This window comes from Myotis nattereri, assembly GCF_964212035.1.
Source record: "Myotis nattereri genome assembly, chromosome: 12".
NCBI lineage: Eukaryota > Metazoa > Chordata > Mammalia > Chiroptera > Vespertilionidae > Myotis > Myotis nattereri.
In genome coordinates, this window is record NC_138087.1 from 73,685,810 (window position 1) to 73,704,758 (window position 18,949).

At 37.4% G+C, this 18,949-nt stretch overlaps 1 protein-coding gene across 1 annotated transcript in view; it reads right to left on the minus strand.

Annotated features, from left to right (window-relative positions):
* The window catches only part of RC3H2 (ring finger and CCCH-type domains 2), a 37,016-nt gene extending 18,286 nt beyond the window's left edge, over positions 1 to 18,730 (minus strand). Inside the window, exons 1-6 of the mRNA XM_081104110.1 lie at positions 18,511 to 18,730; positions 10,502 to 10,799; positions 7,435 to 7,552; positions 4,818 to 5,051; positions 1,978 to 2,153; positions 456 to 656 (exon numbers count right to left, since the gene is read on the minus strand). Coding sequence (XP_080960236.1) covers positions 456 to 656; positions 1,978 to 2,153; positions 4,818 to 5,051; positions 7,435 to 7,552; positions 10,502 to 10,732 — 960 coding nt within the window. The 5' untranslated portion in view covers positions 10,733 to 10,799; positions 18,511 to 18,730. The remainder of the gene's footprint in view (positions 1 to 455; positions 657 to 1,977; positions 2,154 to 4,817; positions 5,052 to 7,434; positions 7,553 to 10,501; positions 10,800 to 18,510) is intronic.
* Positions 18,731 to 18,949: the final 219 nt, after the last annotated feature.

The window sequence follows — 18,949 nt, forward strand, 5'->3', positions numbered from 1 at the left end:
GAGTGGTTTTTACTCTAATTCTTACATCTATTTTCAAATGCTTTCATTAAGTCAATATACTAAATAGGTTTTCGAGTGTCTTCAGACTCCATAGTAGGAGTATCAATGGTGAATTAGATTTTCACCTCAGAATCTGCCCTATGAAATTCATCATTAGACACTCAGAAAACTCATTTATAAGCTGTATTAGCTCTCTGGAGTTGGAATGTAGATAAATGACAGACTTTGTAAGCCAAGCTGCTTTTATCCTGTATTTGCTTCCCTATTGCCTCCCTTAGTTTATTTTGAAAGTTAAAAAAAAAAAAATAACAATTAAAAGGGGAAAAAAAAGATTTTATAAGACTCTGATTTTTAAAAACATAGAATCTTCAACTGGTTGTCTCTTTAGTCCTTTCAGAAGATTCCAGTATTTTCCAATGTAACAACAATAGATTAGGATCTCTAATTTCACAAACCTTATCAATAATAGACTGCATGTGTGATTTATGCGCTAAGTCACCATATAGAAGTGAGGACCACTGCTCGGGTGAAATACGAAGTCCTGCTTCCATAGCAATATGAACAATTTGGGCATCATGTTCTCTGCGTAATGCCTCATAGCTCCGAAATTCTTCTTTTAATTGCATCAGAGAAGAGTCTTCATCTCTTTTAGTAACCTAAGCAATAGAAAGGAGAAATACACCCAACCCATCAGAACCGGTCTGCTTTCCCTCCTTCCATAACCAAACCTTCTTTTTTTTTTGGGGGGGGGGGGGGATGTAAGATGGGGGAAAACTACTACATATCAGATACCACAAAAAGACGGTACAAGAAAGAAAAGTTTAGGACACCCAAAATTCTAATCTGGCATAATTTAAGAGCAGAGTATAACTTAGAAGTCACAAAAATCTATATTCTGTCATAACCTACTTAAAGAAACACTGAGGAAAAAAAAGGAGGAATTATCAATCTAAAAAGTAGAAAAAAAGAAACCCAAAAACCAGAGGATGCTAGCACCTCTCTAACCACCATCTATGGTACAGGGTATCTCCTGGGAACCATACGCATCTATCTACCTGAGTAGTAAAGATGGACACAGGTGATTAAGAGAACCTGGTCCTATTCAAATTCTATTAATATACATCAGAATCACCCATGAAGTTTTGAAAACTATAATTTCAGGTCTACTGAATCAAAACCCTTGGCTTGAAGATCACAAAATTTAAAGTATGTATGAATGCTCAAGTCCTACGTGAGATATACCCAATCTGAATATCTCTGCATTAAACAGAATCGTTAACTTCCCTTGTTCTGACTCCATGCTAAAAGCAAACAAAAAACTCTTTTAAAGAAAAATGAGAATTCAAGGCAATTAAGAGTTGCACTTCTGCCACAACCGGTTTGGCTCAGCGGATAGAGCGTCGGCCTGCAGACTCAAGGGTCCTGGGTTCAATTCCGGTCAAGGGCATGTACCTTGGTTGCGGGCGCACCCCCAGTGTGGGGCGTGCAGGAGGCAGCTGATCGATGTTTCTCTCTCATCGATGTTTCTGGCTCTCTATCCCTGTCCCTTCCTCTCTGTAAAAAATCAGTAAAATATATTAAAAAAAAAAAAAAAAGAGTTGCACTTCTTGCCCTAGCTGGTTTGGCTCAGTGGATAGAGCATGGGCCTGCAGATTAAAGAGTCCCGGGTTTGATTCCAGTCAAGGGCACATGCCTGGGTTGCAGGCTCGATTCCTGGTGGGGGGCATGCAGAAGGCAGCCAATCAATGATTCTTTCTCATCACTGATGTTTCTATCTCTCTCTCTCTCTCCCTTCTTCTCTAAAATCAATAAAAATATATTAAAAAACAAAAAGTTGTACTTCTCAAAAAAAGAGTTTCCTTCAACTCTTATAAGCATTCTGCATTTGTGGGGGCCTCTAACAGGATAATACCCATTACAGAAAGCCTATGTCCCACATATAGGCATGTAATATTTAGATGGTTGCTTATTACTCACCTTAAAACAAGAAGCTCGATACAGTAGTTGCACAACATGACCAATACTTGTTTTTGATGCCTGAGGAAATCTTGGTTCTAATCTTTGCACAACAAAAAGTACCAGAACTTTCCTTGAGAGAGCAGAACCATCTTCTAGTGCCAGCAACACCAGCTTCAAGGCCTCTTCTTGCATAGCTAGAAGAAACATGAGTTCATGATAAATGAGAAACCCTGCAGATCACGTCTGTCAAAGATTTCCTTGGTATTAGTTTACAGTGGTTCATTTTCCAGTCTGTATTTAATTAGAACAAAAATAGGACATCACACATACACAAATACAGCTTGATTAAAAAATACGGTAGTCTACCCTTATCCACAGAGGGTATGTCCTAAGACACCCAGTGGATGTCTGAAACTGTAGATAGTACCAAACTCCACATACAGAGGTGGGCAAAAGTAGGCTTACAGTTGTAAGTATGTGAAACAGAGCGTCTTCTTTTTTTTATTCCTCACCTGTGGTCCTGCTTAGAGAGAGGAAGGGAGAGGAAGAGAGGAAAGAGGGAGAGAAGGGGAAGAAAAGAGGGGAGTGGAGAGAGAAAGAAACCTCGACCCACTGCCTTCCATACCATAAGTGCCCTGACTGGGATCGAACCGGAAACCTTTTGGTGCACAAGATTACACTCAAACAACCGAGCCACTCAGCCGGGGCAGAGCTTATTTTTGTATGATTATTTATTTATTAATTACAGTATTATTAACACAACTGTAAACCTACTTTGCCAACCCTGTTTAATATGTTTTTTTCCTAAACAGTAAAGTCCTCACTTAACATTGTCAATAGGTTTTGCAACTTTAAGCAAAACAACCTATGATGAAACCAATTTTACCATAGGCTAATTGACACAAACAAAAGCTAAGTTCCTATAGCATCTCATCAACGTTATAATAAAATGATGTTGAATGTTATTCGAGAACCTGCTGTACATACATACATACATACCTATGTAAAGTTTAATTTACAAATTAGACACAGTAAGAGATTAACAATAACTAAAAATAGAACAATTATAATATACTATAATGCTTTGTGAATATGGTCTCTTCCTCAAAATATCTTACTGTACTGTATTCAAGATTTTTGTGAAGATACGAGATGATACAATGACTACACGATGAGATGAAGTGAGGTGAATGACATAAGCATTGTGACTTAAAGTCAGTCTACTATAAGTGTTAATTGAACACAAGCAGTGAGACACCTCAACAGACTAATTACCAAGATGGCTACTAAGTGACTAATGGGTGGATAGAACATACTGTAAGGACATGCTGGACAAAAAAATGATTCACAATGACATGAGATTTTATCACACTGCTCAGAGTAACGTGCAATTTAAAACTTATAAATTGTTTATTTCTGGAATGTCCCTCCTAATATTTTTAGACCTCAGGTAACTAGAACTGCAGAAAAAGAAACCACAGATAAGGGGTCTGCAATCAAACAAAAGAAAACATCTTTCCTGTTAAACAACCAATCAGAACACAAGTCAAGAACACAAGTCAAGAGAACTTAACATAAAGTGAAAAAAAGTCCTCATTTATAAAACACACACGCTACTCTGACAAATAACATGTGAAGGACACACAGTCTTATTTTTATTTATTTATTTTTTTAATATATTTTATTGATTTTTTACAGAAAGGAAGGGAGAGGGATAGAGAGTTAGAAACATCGATGAGAGAGAAACATCGATCAGCTGCCTCCTGCACACTCCCTTGGATGTGCCCACAACCAAGGTACATGCCCTTGACTGGAATCGAACCTGGGACCCTTGAGTCCGCAGGCTGACGCTCTATCCACTGAGCCAAACCAGTTAGGGCAGGACACACAGTCTTATGATAAATGGTAATTTTTTCAATGCATGAAACTATTACTCTGCCTGTCAGAACTAATTTTTATATAATTTTAAAATGATACTAGCCTCTAGGTGCAATACCTAAAGAAGGTATTAATTTACGTTGTTTTCCAGCCAGGGAAATATTTACAACATAAATGCCATAAAAAACATTTTTGGAATAATTGATAAAACTGGAATATAAACTATAGACTGTAGTATTGTACCCTTGTTTTTAGGAAACACACTTAAGGATTAATGGGTATTCAACCTACTTTCAAATGGTTCATAAAAGAAAGAGGGAATAATATAACAAATGTAGCAAATTAAAAAACTAATCAATGTGGATAAGGAGTACACAGGAATTCTCTGCATTATTCTGTATTTTACTTATGGATTATGAAGAAAGAGAAAAGAGAGAGAGAGAGAGAGAGAGAGAGAGAGAGAGAGAGAAACACCCATCTGTTGTTCCCCTTATTTATGCACTCATTGGCTGATTCTTGTTTGTGCACTGACTAGGAATTGAACCTGCAACCTTGGCATATCGGGATAAGGTTCTAACTGAGCTACCTGGTCAGGGGCTCTGCATTATTCTTGCAGCTTTTTGTTAAATTTGAAATTATTTCAAAATTAAAAGTTAAAAAAAATTTACTTTTCCTTTACTTACCACCTGTGCAATCTTAACTCACTCAGTTAACTCAGTTTTCTAATATGTAAAATTGGATGTGTGTTACCTCTCCTGAAGGACATTGAAGATTAAATGAGAGAATCTGTTCTAAAACATTATAGCACTTATCGTATAGATTATGATCAACAAAAACTGGCTGGTTTATCTGTAATTATGTCAAGCTTTGTATGTATAAATAAAGATGGGTTGAGTCTGGGGATTCTCACCTACCTCTAGAAATTGGCATCCTCTAGCCCTGATAACCAACAAGAAAGGCAAGATAGTGATCTATCTTACCTGGCCCTAGAAACTGGCATCCTCGAGCCCTGACAGCAGCCCATAAGTTGGCAGACAATTGCTGAGGGTTCTGGTGCTGTAATATTAGTTCCGTTACAGTTCGCTCTCCAAGTGAACGGGCTGCTCGCATGGCTCTGACACGACCTTCTTCCTCTACCAGTTGACAATTTACAAGTGTCACCAGTTTCCTTTGCATTGGACGGCTCAGTGCACTCTGGTTCAAACTAGCTACACCTTTAGGAAAAAGGAAACAAAGAAAACTAACGTTTTTTCAATTAAAAAAGACAAGCCAATTTTTATTATATGTATTTAACTATTAAGCCACAATTCCTAATGAGCCTCCTATGAACAAATTTACTTTTTTTTTACTCAATCTATTTCAGTTTATTACCAGTCACTGATAATAAGAGCCTAATTTTTAGTTTCTTCAAATTTTACTTAGGTATCCTCTTATCTGGGTTATATGAGTGCCTCAACGGAGAGTACCTTTGGTTTGTTTATTTAGTCTATTTACTAAAATTATTGAAGGTAAATATAAAGTTGAATGAATAAAGTTTAAAAGTAATTACTATTAACAGAGTTTTTTTTTTATTATATACGAGATATTAAGAACATGGCGTAGTGACAAAATCCACAATCCTAACCACTTTTCCCGACTCAAGGACATTGCTCCAACAATCCTTGTCTTTCTTCCATATCATCAGTTTTTCCCTTCCCACTGGATCATTTCCATCAGCATTAATAAGAACAAGCCAGTTGTATTTCATCTGTCTTAAAAGTAAATCTTATTTATTCTTCTTCCCCTACCTCTGTCCCATTTCTTCCCCCTCTTTTTTGAGTTTTTCTTTCCTTCCTTTTGTAGCAAATCTAGAATTATCTCAATTCCTTTCTCCACAATCTTTAAAATCTATTCCAAGTTTTTGCCACCATCACTTAACCAGTTTTGCTCGTCATGACAATTTCCTCATCTTTGCTAAATTAACGGTCCATTCTCAATCCTTATCTTACTTGACTTTTCAATAGCATCATCACAGATATCACCTCTAACTTATTTGATCACCTTTCTTTACATGGCTTCCAGAACACATTCTCTTAGTTTTCTAACCTTCTTACTTTTTTTTCCAGTCTTATTTTCTGATTTTATCTTTTTCTTCCTGTCTTCTTTTTTTTTTTCCTGTCTTCTTAATATTAAAGGGCCTCAGGACTCATTTTTCATTTTCTTCTCTATCTACACTAGATGATCTCACCTAGTCTTACTGCATTAGAACCATCCATATGTCAATGACTTCCAAAGTTACAGCTCCTATACTTCATTCCTTAATATATATCCATCGGTTACTCAACAGCATTCAAGTGAAGATTTGACATAGCAGTTAACATGACCAAAATTGAACTCCAGGTTTTCCTACTTAAACCTGATCTAGTACACTATCCCTTATCTAAATTGACGACAACCTCTCTTTTTCATGCGCAGGCCCCAAACCCAACAGTCATACTTGACTCCGCTCTTTCTCTCCTATCCCACATCCAGTAATTTAAGAAAGTCTCTGGCCCTAGCTTTAAAATAGATCCTTGTTATTCTTTGAAGATACTACATATGCCTTGAGGACTTTACTATTCTGTCTGCCTTTAACAGTCTTTTCCCAGGAACCTACATAGCTAACTACCTCACCTTTTATCTCAAGATCAAAAGCTACCCTTTAACTGAGGCCTACACTCATCACCTTATTTCAAATTGCAATCTGCCTTTCTCCACTCACTCTGACATTTCTTATCCCTCTAAATGTATTATTTCCTTTCCATAGCAATTATTTATAACATGTTACATAATTTTCTTTTTTAATATATTTATTATTATACTTTCTCTCTTTTCTAAACATGATTGCTAAAAGGGCACGCATATTTGCTCAAGTATACCCAAGTACCAAAATAGTGTCTGGTGCTTACTATATGCTCTTAAGATATCTGTTCAATGAATGAATGAGGTGTACAGGGTAAGTCTCTCAAAAAAAAAAATCACTATATCTAAAATATCGAACAGTGCAAAGCACAGAGCAGGTACAAAATAAATACTTGATTGATTTTTTCATTCAACAACATTTTATTACATATATGATATGCTAAACACTGGGTATGCAGTGTTAAACAAAACAGAATTTCACTTCTGTCACAGCACTTAAAATAATTTATTGTGCTTACATGGCTATCACCCCCAATAGACTGCGGGCTCCGTAAAGACAGGGACTGTAACCTCTATAAGTGCTCAATAAAATTTAATGAATGATTGAATGAATGCATGAACACATAAAACTTGTCTTATTAGGGCTTATCAAAAGTAATATCCTGATATAGCACTATTAGTTTAATCAATGAATACAAATATTGCTTAAAGCTCAATGTTGTATGTCTAATGAATTATTAAATTAATAACAATATTGGTTGTTTTCAGAAAATAGTGTAATAAATGTTTTCAATCAAAAAGTTTTCCAAGATCTCTCCAAGCAAACTCATTTTCCAAAACTCAAAATGTTTTAAGAGGGCATCAGCATCAAATCTGTCAGAGTAAATGTATTACCAAGTCCTCCTCACCAGGAAAAAACACTTTTTGGGAACTTACCTTTACCTCCACTTAGTGGTTTTAAGTAGAGTGCCAAATCTTCAACACATTTCTTTGCAACTTCATAATGTTTGTTCTCACCTAGATTACTTAACTTTATTGACTGATGGTCTGGTACCTAAAAACAAAACAAACAAAAAATTGAAGAAATACATTCACCCAGCTTACAAGCTGTTATTTATATATTTGATAATAGTCTTGGTGAGTATAAATTATAACAGAGACATACATCGAGGTAGTTTAAATAAAATTAAAGGCAAACATCTAATAAATCTGCTTTCCAAGAATCAAGAATATCATACTTAATAGCAGGGTCTGGGTGGGTTAATGGATGAAGAAAAGAAGCAGGCAGTTAATAGTACTGTATCAATGTTAATTTCTTGGGGTTGATAACTATGCTGTAATTTTATTTTTATTTTTTTTATTGATTTTTTTACAGAGAGGAAGGGAGAGGGATAGAGAGGTAGAAACATCGATGAGAGAGAAACATCTATCAGCTGCCTCCTGCACACCTCCTACTGGGGATGTACCCGCAACCAACATACATGCCTTTGACCGGAATCGAACCTGGGACCTTCCAGTCTGCAGGCCGATGCTTGCTCTATCCACTGAGCAAAACCGGTTAGGGCTATGCTGTAATTTTAAAAGATGTTAATATTAGGGGAAGCTGCAGGAAGTTATACAGGTCCTCTGCATAACTTTTGCAACTTTTTCTAAAAGTATTTCAAAACAAAAAGTAGGTAAAAGGAGAAGAATTTTTTCCCCTTAGCACTAAGTACCTTCTTACTATATAATGTACTTACTATATTCACTGTACCCCCTTGCTAGAATATAAGCACCACAAGGCACAGTGTTCTCAATGAAAGGTCAAAACTGCAGCTCGGCCATTTCTACGAGTGATCTTGAGTAAATTATGTAACTGCTCCAAGTCATGGTTTCCCTATCTGCAAAATGAAGATGAAAATCCCTATTTCATTGTGCCATTATAAAAATTCAATTTAGCTTGTTGGGGGGGGGGGGTGCAGGGCGAGGGGGGTCAATGGGGACAGAGGGGACATCTGTAATACTTTCAACAATAAAGATAAATTTTAAAAAATGTTAAAATTCAATTTAACAAATATTTATATTTATGGAGTTATTACCATGTACCAAGCACAGTGAGCTAAACAGACAAAATTTCTTGCCCTTGTGGAGCTTACATTCTAGTGGAGAAGAGAGAAGGCAACCAATAAATTTAAAAGAAACATAAATAAAAAACATAGTATGATGAAGGGTGATCAATATCAATTATCCAACAAGAATAAGGAAAATTACGAGTACTGGAGAGAGGCTGCCATTTTAAGGGGGATGGTCATGACATTAGAAAGACTTAAAAGAGGAGAAGGAATGAGCATTCTAGGCAGAGTCACTACACAAACGCCCTCAGGTGGGAAGACTTCTGGCTTATTTAACAACGGTGGGAGGCAGTGTGGCTTAAGCAGAAAGAGTGAAGACAGTAGTAGATGAGCCTGAAAAGATAAAAGAAATCACACTGCATAAGCCTGCTGGCTATTTTTAAGAACCAACTGAGAGGACATTTATTTAAAAGACAAACACAATACCTGCCCTATAGCAGATGGTAAATAAATGGTAGCTAGTATTATTACAAAAAAGTCAACAGTATTTTGTTGGATCTAAGATGCCATTATTTGCAAGAGCCACCATTATTTTCTGCACTATTAAGAAAAATTGCTGCCAATTAAATTATGATGCACTAATAATTACAACTGCATCTTGATTTCAGAGTGTCTGGATTATGAACATTGAGAAGAAATGTTGTTCTTTAATAGGAAAACTTCAAATATGAAGATAGTATGGAACGAGATATTTTAATTCATTGAATTTTCTAAGATGTGACTGATCAGAAAAATTCTTACTTTCTTATTTTATGTAATACACAATGTACAGAATCTTCTTCCTCACTTATAAAATGGGGATATTAAATACCTGAAAAGCAATAGCAAGAATCTATATATATAAAAGCCTAAGCAACTGGCCAACTGACCGACAGCTATGATGCGCACTGACCACCAGGGGGCAGATGCTCAACGCAGGAGCAGAAACCACAGGCACGGAAAAAGGGAACAGGCTGATGAATCTCAGAGGGAAAGGGGGTAGGGGTGATGGCAATCAAAGATTAACCAAAGAGCTCATATGCATACTAGAGGCCTGGTGCACGGATTTGTGCACTGGTGGGGTCCCCCGGCCTGGCCTGCAGGGATTGGGCTGAAACCGGCTCTCTGACATCCCCTGAGGGGTCCTGGATTGCAAGAGTGCAGGCCAGGCCAAGGGATCCCACAGGTACATGAATCCATGCACCAGGCTGCTAGTTAATAATAATAGATATTGAATGTTTACAATCATACCTACATAAAGTAGACTCTCATTAAATGAAAATTACTACAAATCTAGGACTTTGCTCTGATTCAATAAAATGATTATCAACAAGAAATAGTTATTTTTTAGCATGGTTTTCGATATACTTATCCCCAAATAGGGCTTATTTTATCACTAGAGGCCCGATACATGAAATTTGTCCAAGGGGTTTGGCCCTCGCAGCCACAGCAGCTGCCTCAGCCCTGGCTGTTCGGTCTAATTAGCATATTACACTTTTATTATTATAGATGTCAAGTGAAATTAAAAAGAAAACCAAAAAACTTCCATTTGAGGTTTCTAGTTGGTTGCTCTCTGGCCAAAACTTTGATTACATTTCTTCTCGTATCACCTAATGAATAAATATTGATGTATGCTTATATCAAAATTTTTCTTATCCACCAAAATCACTTATAAAATAAATTTTGACCACAGCATTGAACACAGAGAATCATATAGCCATAATAAAATTATGGTTCTGCATAAGGATTTATGACATTATTTAAAGAAAAACTTTTGCAGGATACAATCATGAGAATCAGGTACACTGAATATTTTTACGTATCAAATATCATTAAACATACTTTGTACCCCTTAATGAACTAAGTACTATAATTATTGCACATACCAAATTAGTGAAATCTTGGAAGTTTACCTGGGCTCCAACTAATTGGAGAAGTGCGAAGTTGACAGGAAGCACATCAATGTCGGTGTTGATGGCAGTCTGATCAAAGGGACAAGCTTTTCGGTGAAGTTTGTTCAAGCAGGTCTTGCAAACAGTGTGTGAACAACCTAAACTGATGGGTTTGTGCACATTCTCATCAAATTCATTATAGCAGATTGGACAGGACAGAAATTCTGTCCATTGAGCTGCCTGCACAGGCATTGTGGAAGCTGGATGCTCGGGTTAGCAGTCTAGCAGATCATTATTTTGCTGTGTAGTGTTTTGTAAGCTGGAAATGGACAAAAGTAAGAATTAAACATATATTCATCATTCCCTTTCAAGAGCTAATTGTAAAGACAACCATCACAGCCTCAAGACCTAAAACACTTCTGAGTAACTTTGTATGTTTTGGATATCTTTTTCTTTAAGTCTATTTGCTGAATTAAATTTCTGAAATTTTGCCCAGAAACATTATTCTAAGAGTGTTCCTTTCAACTAAAAATATTTATATTAGTAGCTAATAAAACAATCATCAGAGCTATCATTTGTTTTTCTTAACTACTACATCAAATGGACATATTAATATTCCACATTTCATTTTTAGGAACACATATTAATTTGGATAGCTGATTTTTTTTTTAAAGTGTTTCCCATAGGTATCTACTACCCCAAAACATATTAAAATAGAGCCTAGAGTTAGTGAACTTTGGAAACCATTGTTCCAAACAATATCATAGTGAATCAAGTGTGAAGAAACAGCTTTGCCACCTGAATGACCACATTAGTCCAGGATATATATTCAACTTGGCAGCTTCACAAAAGAGGAAATCTCTGGTCAGGACTTGATTAGGAGGCTAACTGAGGTACTGAAAATCCTATATAATAAAAGTGTAATATGCAAATCAACCAAAGGTGGAACGACAGGTCGCTATGATGTGCACTGACCACCAGGGGGCAGATGCCCAATGCAGAAGCTGCCCTCCTGGTGGTCAGTCCACTCCCACAGGGAGAGCGCCACTCAGCCAGAAGCTGGGCTCACGGCTGGTGAGCCCAGCATCGGAGTTGGGAGCCTTTCCCGCCTCCACTGAAAGTGGGCAGGGCAGTAAGGAGCAAGGGGTCTCAGACTGCAAGAGGGATGTCTCACTGCCAGATTAGGCCCACTTCCCCTTGGGGATCAGGCCTAAGCTGGCAGGCAGACATCCCCCAAGGGGTCCTGGACTGTGAGAGGGCACAGGCTGGGCTGACAGAAACCCCCCCCCCACCAGTGCATGAATCTTGTGCACTGAGCCTCTAGTAAGGGTATAAAAGGAGATTATAATGACAGAGCTGGTTATACATAAATGAAAAAAAGATGCTGACCTCAAAATACATTGCCGAAGTAAAAAAAGAAAAATATTGTCTTACAGCCCTAGCCAGTTTGGCTTACAGGATAAAGCATCAGCCTATGAAATGAAGGGTCCCAAGTTCAAGTCCAGTCAAGGGCACATGCCTGGGTTGAGGACTTGATCCCCAGTAGGGGCGTGCAGGAGGCAGCTAATCAATGATTCTCTCTCATCACTGATGTTTCTATCTCTCTCTCCTCACTTCCTCTCTGAAATCAATAAAAAAATATTGTCTTGCCCTAACCGGTTTGGCTCAGTGGATAGAGCATTGGCCTGCGGACTCAAGGGTCCCAGGTTCGATTCTGGTCAAGGGCATGTACTTGGTTGCGGGCACATCCCCAGTGGGAAGTGTGCAGGAGGCAGCTGATTGGTGTTTCTCATCGATGTTTCTAACTCTCTATCCCTCTCCCTTTCTCTCTGTAAAAAATCAATAAAATATATATTAAATATATATATATATATTGTCTTACAAATCTTGAATGTGGTGCTCTACAATACTTTCGACAAAACATATTTTGTGATTGATATATTAACATAAATATATATATGAGATAGATAATATACACACACACACACACACACACACACACACACACACACACATATCTCCAAAAACTGTCAGGTCCAATGAGCAAGATATAGAAGAAGAGCCCTGGCTGGTGTGGCTCAGTTCGTAAGTGCGTCATCCTATACCAAAAGGTGGTGGATTTGATTCCCAGTCAGGGCACATACCCAGGTTATGGGAAGGATCCCCATTGGGGCACGTGCAGGAGGCAACCAATCCATCTTTCTCTCACACTGATGTTTCTCTCCTTCTCTCTCTCTCTCTCTCCCTTCTTTTCTCTCTATAATCAATGAAAAACATATCCTAAGGTGAGGATTAAAAAATAAAATAAAAACACGTTTTAGAAGACTAAAAGAATATTAACATTTAATAATTATAAATTGAAAAACTGCAAAATATAAATTTCTATTTTTGATATTATAGTGTGAGAAAAATTACATTTGTATATGATTAAAAGGGACATGGGAAAAATAACAGTAAGTTTTCTTTTCTTATTCCTAAGATCCAAATGTTTGTTCCATAATTTTTAGTAAAATAAAATATTTAGTATCAAAACTATGCTGTCGTCTAATTAAAATCTTTAGATTCCTAACTTGAAGATTCTACAGTTCACAAATTTTCTGTATCTTCTAATACTAAACTTATATAAGTCTGACAAAGGCTCTTTGGTGAACAAGAAATCTAGGTATTTAGGGCAATTAAACAGCCAATGGTTTATTTCATAAAAATGTTTATCAGCCCAAATAGTTTAGTTCCACAGAAATTACATGTTTAAAAAGGAAGTCAGATTTAGAACAGAAAGGTCTATAACTCATTCTCCAATATCATCACATCCAAATGAATTTTATTTATTAGCCTTTATTGTGCTTTTATGTTCACAAAAACTTAAGGTTTTAAAAATATCTTGTAAAAATAAATGATAGGGCTTGCTATGTAAAAAGCTCCCTATACAAACTTCTCCTCAAATAGCTCTAATAGGATGCACCTAATATACATTGCCACACCTATTAATGCCATCAATCTTAAAACCAGTCAGTTGGCTTTCAGCTTTAAGGATGAGCACGAAGTAGGTGAATACATCACTCCTTGAAACTATATGACATTTTTAATGTTCAGCTTACCAGACTGCAGAATTATACAAGGAAAAGGCCTCTGAGGAAGAATAAATTTTATCTTAAATCTATGATTGAGGGCCCTAATTTAGTTAATAACTTGAACTGATTATTTATCAAAACAAGACACTGCATCAATTTTTTTTCCCATAATTCAGGGGGTCAGGGTATCAAAGGCCACTGAGTAATATAAAACTAGTAGCAAAATACTCTTTCCTAAAGGAACACTTGTGCACTGCTGGTGGGAATGCAGACTGGTGCAGCCACTATGGAAGACAGTGTGGAGTTTCCTCAAAAAACTGAAAATGGAACTCCCATTTGACCCTGTGATCCCACTTCTAGGAATATATCCCAAGAAACCAGAAACACCAATCAGAAAGGATATATGCACCCGTATGTTCATAGCAGCACAATTCACCATAGCTAAGATCTGGAAACAGCCTAAGTGCCCATCAGTAGATGAATGGATTAGAAAACTGTGGTACATCTACATGATGAAATACTATGCTGCTGTAAAAAGGAAGGAACTCTTACCATTTGCAATGGCATGGATGGAACTGGAGAGCATTATGCTAAGTGAAATAAGCCAGTCAATGAAGGAAAAATACCACATGATCTCACTCATTCATGGATAATAGAGACCAGTATAAACTTTTGAACAATAATAGATACAGAGGCAGAGCTGCCTCAAACAGATTGTCAAACTGCAGCGGGAAGGCCGGGGAGGGTTGGGGGGCAGGAGGGAGGGGGGTAAGAGATCAACCAAAGGACTTGTATGCATGCATATAAGCATAACCAATGGACATAAGACACTGGGGGGTAGGGGAGGCTAGGGGACTGTCAAGGGTGGGGGGAAAAAAGGACACATATGTAATACCCTTTGTAATACTTTAAGCAATAAAAAAAAAAGATACTCTTTCCTTATAGTTTTTCAAGATCATCCCCAAATGCTTTAAAGTTAGTGTGTGCGTGTGCATGTGTGTGTGTGTGGTTGGGGGGGAGGAATTGTTTGAACATAAAAATTATATTTTTCATATTTTCACCTATTAGCTTTAAAGTGTTTCAAACTATTCCAGAATATACTTGATAGTTGTATGTTATAATATTCTATATATATTTCTAGGTCAACAAACACCAGATGCTTTAATATTATTAAAGTTTAATTTCTAGTAATTTAATTTATACCTTTAAAAGACAGATTGTGCCAAAATTTTTACAGTAACTGCAAATTTTCCTTCTGTTGTGTGTCAGATTCTAACTTTCTAATAGGAAAATTATGAACTAAATTTTCCTTATTTAATATATAAGGAACGGTTTGATTTTTAAAAAATGTTTTTCTTCAGTACCATTATCAATAAATTCTAGATTCCTCAATAAATATAAATACAAAATAAAAATTTACCTAAGACAGAGTTCATGCTGTTCACTAAAACATTTAATTAATAATGACAAAATAGGCCTTTCATTTATTTAAAAAAGGCACTTTGTAAACATTTACCTAGAATATATTTTTATAATTATAAAAAGTGATAGCCTATTGTCTTTTTAATTTAACAATGGCAAGCTAAGAAAACATATTAATGTGTAAAGTTTCTAGATTTATATTAATACATTCCATAGTAACTTATTTGAATCTATGGAAACCTAAATTACTATTAACATTTATAGTTAATATTGATGTAGTCATTCTAAAAATGCTACCAAAATATCTGAACTTGAGGTAAAATGGATTAAAAAGCTCACAACTCTAGATATGCAAAGGGACTACTTAAGAAAAACATTCTAATTAATTTTTTTGTATTTAACTAACTTTAGTTATTAGTTACTAAAATTGAAGATGAGTAAAACCATAAAGCATAGGAGTGAGAAACATTAAAGGTGGGACCTTAAACACATTTTTACTCAAGTAATTTTTAAGACTATAAGTCTCATATGATGCAAATTATAAACTGCTTTAAAAGCAAACTGCATACCAGCTAAGTACTTTCATTTTCTCATAACAGACTGCCATGATATTGTGCAGCTAGTTTATGACTATGATATCTGATTTTAAAATGCCAGAATAATGTTTATGCCTCTTTCACTATTGTATAAATATATACATTACTTTATAAAGGTGTAAAATTAGGGCTCAGGTCTGTTAATTAAAACACTCATTGTTTTCATTCTAGTTTACCCATGTGAAGAATTTAAGCTACTGAAATGGACCTATAACAGTATTTAAAACCTTTAAAATAATTACTTTTGGACTTAAAATAGTATTTAAAGCATCCTAAGTACAATTTAGACCTTAACCTACAAAACAAACAAAACCAACTAAAATTAAGCATTCAAACATATCAAAAGGATTGGAGCAAAAGGAACAGAATTACCATTTTAAAGACTGCTATGTAACTTTAGTCTAAGTTAGGAAAGATTTTTGACTCAAGTTTTACTTCAGCTCACTATGGGGTTGAACTTGGTTTTTTATTAAGTATGAGGTTTTTAACTTTCAGTGTATTCCAAAAGAACAGTAATGAAATAATTCTTTGTTTTAATTAATATAAGCAATACAGTTTTGCTTCTTTAGTGATGATTAGACTTGAAATTTTTGGTTTTCATGTCTTTTAATTCAGGTAATTTATTTATTGTAAGAGATCCTCTAGAACAGCACTGTCCAATAGAAATAATGCAAGCCACAAGTAATTTAAAATTTTCTAGCAGTCATATTAAAAAAGGAAAAAACAGGTAAATTTAATTTTAATATCTTTTCTTTAACCTAATTTATACAAGGTATCATTTTAACATGTAATCAATGTAAAAATTAGTGAGATATTTTAAATTCTTTTTGTTGTTGTTGTACTAAGTTTTCAAAATCTTGTGTGCATTTTACACTTTCAGCACATCTCAATTCATACCTGCCATATTTCAAGTGCTCAACTGCTACATGAGACTACTAGCTAGTATTGGACAATGAAATTCTCCTTAAAATTAAAAATAAAGTAAATTTTATTGAGAATTTGAGGTGAAAGTCACACCTACACTTAAGAAGGTTTTCATAAAACTAGAAAACCCTGAGGATTATTAAAGATATAACTTACAATAGTTATAAGACTGGGTGCAAAACATTATTTTTAATTTTCAGCTAGCTTTATTTGACCACATGCTTCCTTTTTCACATCAGTAGAAAGTGAAACTTCAACTCAGTCCAAAACAATATGCAAGTACTTATCATGATAAAACCTTGTTGTAAGTTTACTTAGCATTCTTAGATATTACATACAATACAGAAGTTCTATTTTTTTAATATAAAATTCTGTGTAAAGAAAAATACTTTCCCTCCCAAAAGAATTTTTGTTAACTTTTTTCAAACGAAAAGACAGCAAATTACAAAAGCAGAAAGTGAACTAATGAAAACATATAAACAAAGGACATAAAGTATTTTTGCATGTCAGGTGAACACAACAGTAATAACAGATCAGGAGTAACTCAAAGGATTCACTAATCAACACGACAGCAATTAAATGCTCAAAGAATAGGAGCCAGCTTGAATTACATCTGCTTTTGGAATATATGTTTAACATTGTTTTTTTTTTTTTTCTAGCAAATTTCCAAACTCCACAACTCTTAAAACAAGAATCTCCGACAAAAATGGCAACGTTGGAAAAAAAATGGTCTCTATTTCTTCAAGAACTGAATGTGGAAGTAAACAGACAAGGGATGTTGTGTTAGAACAGTGGTGTAGCTCTTTAGGCAGATAAAAGAAGGTAACGATGGGAGAACTCTTCCTAATGTTTCAAGAAGCCTTAACTAAATTTGTATAACTATAAAAAGGCTCCACAGGCTAACTAAAACATTTGCTTCTTTGCTTTTGGGAAATTACAGCCGTTTAGTACAGCAACATTGGCTTTCTCAGGTTAACCCAAAGTTCCTACTGGAACGTAAAAGTTTGACTAACACAAAAATGGAAAGGATCCGTTAAGCCCTTTATTTGGGATACAAAGTCCTAATCGCAGCGGGTGGGAAAATAGGGATTAAAAAGAGAGGGTCTGGGTACATGGAGAGAAGGAATGAAAAGGGAACGTAGGTGGTTATAAAAAAAAATAAATAAATAAAACCGGTAGGGAATCACGAGATTAGCTCTCCTTTATGTCAGTGATTACTTGAGACTCTTGGTGTCAAGGTTCTACCTACTGGCATCTTGCAACTCTATTGTGACTCGAAAGAGGTAAATGACAGCTACCCTCATCTCCTTTCCGAAAGCTACAGAAAAGTAGCTCTGCATCTGAGAAACAAAGATGCTTTCTACCATTTTTCTAAGATGGTGGCAGAGTCTCCCCTTAAGAGGCTTCCCCAAGAAGGAAAAAATGCAAGAGGGGAAGAAAGCCGCAGCAGAATTCCCTGGCTCCGTGTCATGCCAGCGCCCCGTCACAGGCACGGGGCGACCCCTCCGGGCCGGCCTTCTCCCTCCCGGGAGGTTGAGCTCTCCCAGGGCATTGTCTGGCCAGGGTCCCCGCGTACTACTCAGACCGCCGCCACCATCCCTGCGTTAGGATCCGGGGAAGCCTCAGGGCAGAAAGCCGAAAGGCTAGGAGGGTACTTGGGTTCGAGAACCTCCTCCAACGCCCCTCTTACTAACTGGGGTGGAAAGGGAAGGGGAGCCTGGCCTTTGCTCGGGTGGATTGCTTAGGGGTCAGAGGCGGCCCCTCCGCAGGAGGCGAAGGGAGGTGGCCATTTGCGCCAGGCCTCGGCATTGAAAGAACCCGACCAAGGCCGGGGGCCTCCTTGATCTCCGGACTCCCGGTTGGGGTGTCAGGTGCGGCCCTCAGTTCCCAACCCTCTGTGCACCGACAACGACCGGGCACAGGCCCCGGGCTAACATAGGTCTCCCGCCCGATCGATCGCCGGGGACCAGGGACCCGGACTGGGGCCCAAGCTGCATCGTGCCCGCCCCCGCCCTACCTGTGGGGGCCCGGGCGGGGTCGCTAAGGGCCGCTCCCGGGAGCCCCGCGGCGGCGCGGCTCGGCGACAGAGGCGCCTCGTCTCGCCGGGGCAGAGCTCGGCGGCGGCTTCACGACCTCAAACTCCATCGGGAGCTACAGGGACAGCCCCGTTGGCGGCGGCGGAGGCCGCGACGGGGCCTCCTCCTCCTCCCTCCACCTCCTCCTCCACCACCGCCTCTTCACCATGGAGGCGGACCTGGAGGGATCCAGACCTAACTCTCGCGAGAAGATACTCCCCACATCACGCGAGATCACGCAAAACCGGGAGTAAGGGCGGTGGAAGGAAAGCGTAGTAGCTCCAGCCACCTGGACCGCGCATTAGCTTCCCTCTGCTGGAGCCGAACCACCCTTATCACGTGACATGGGAAAACTGGAATAAGGTGGGAGGTGCTGTTAAG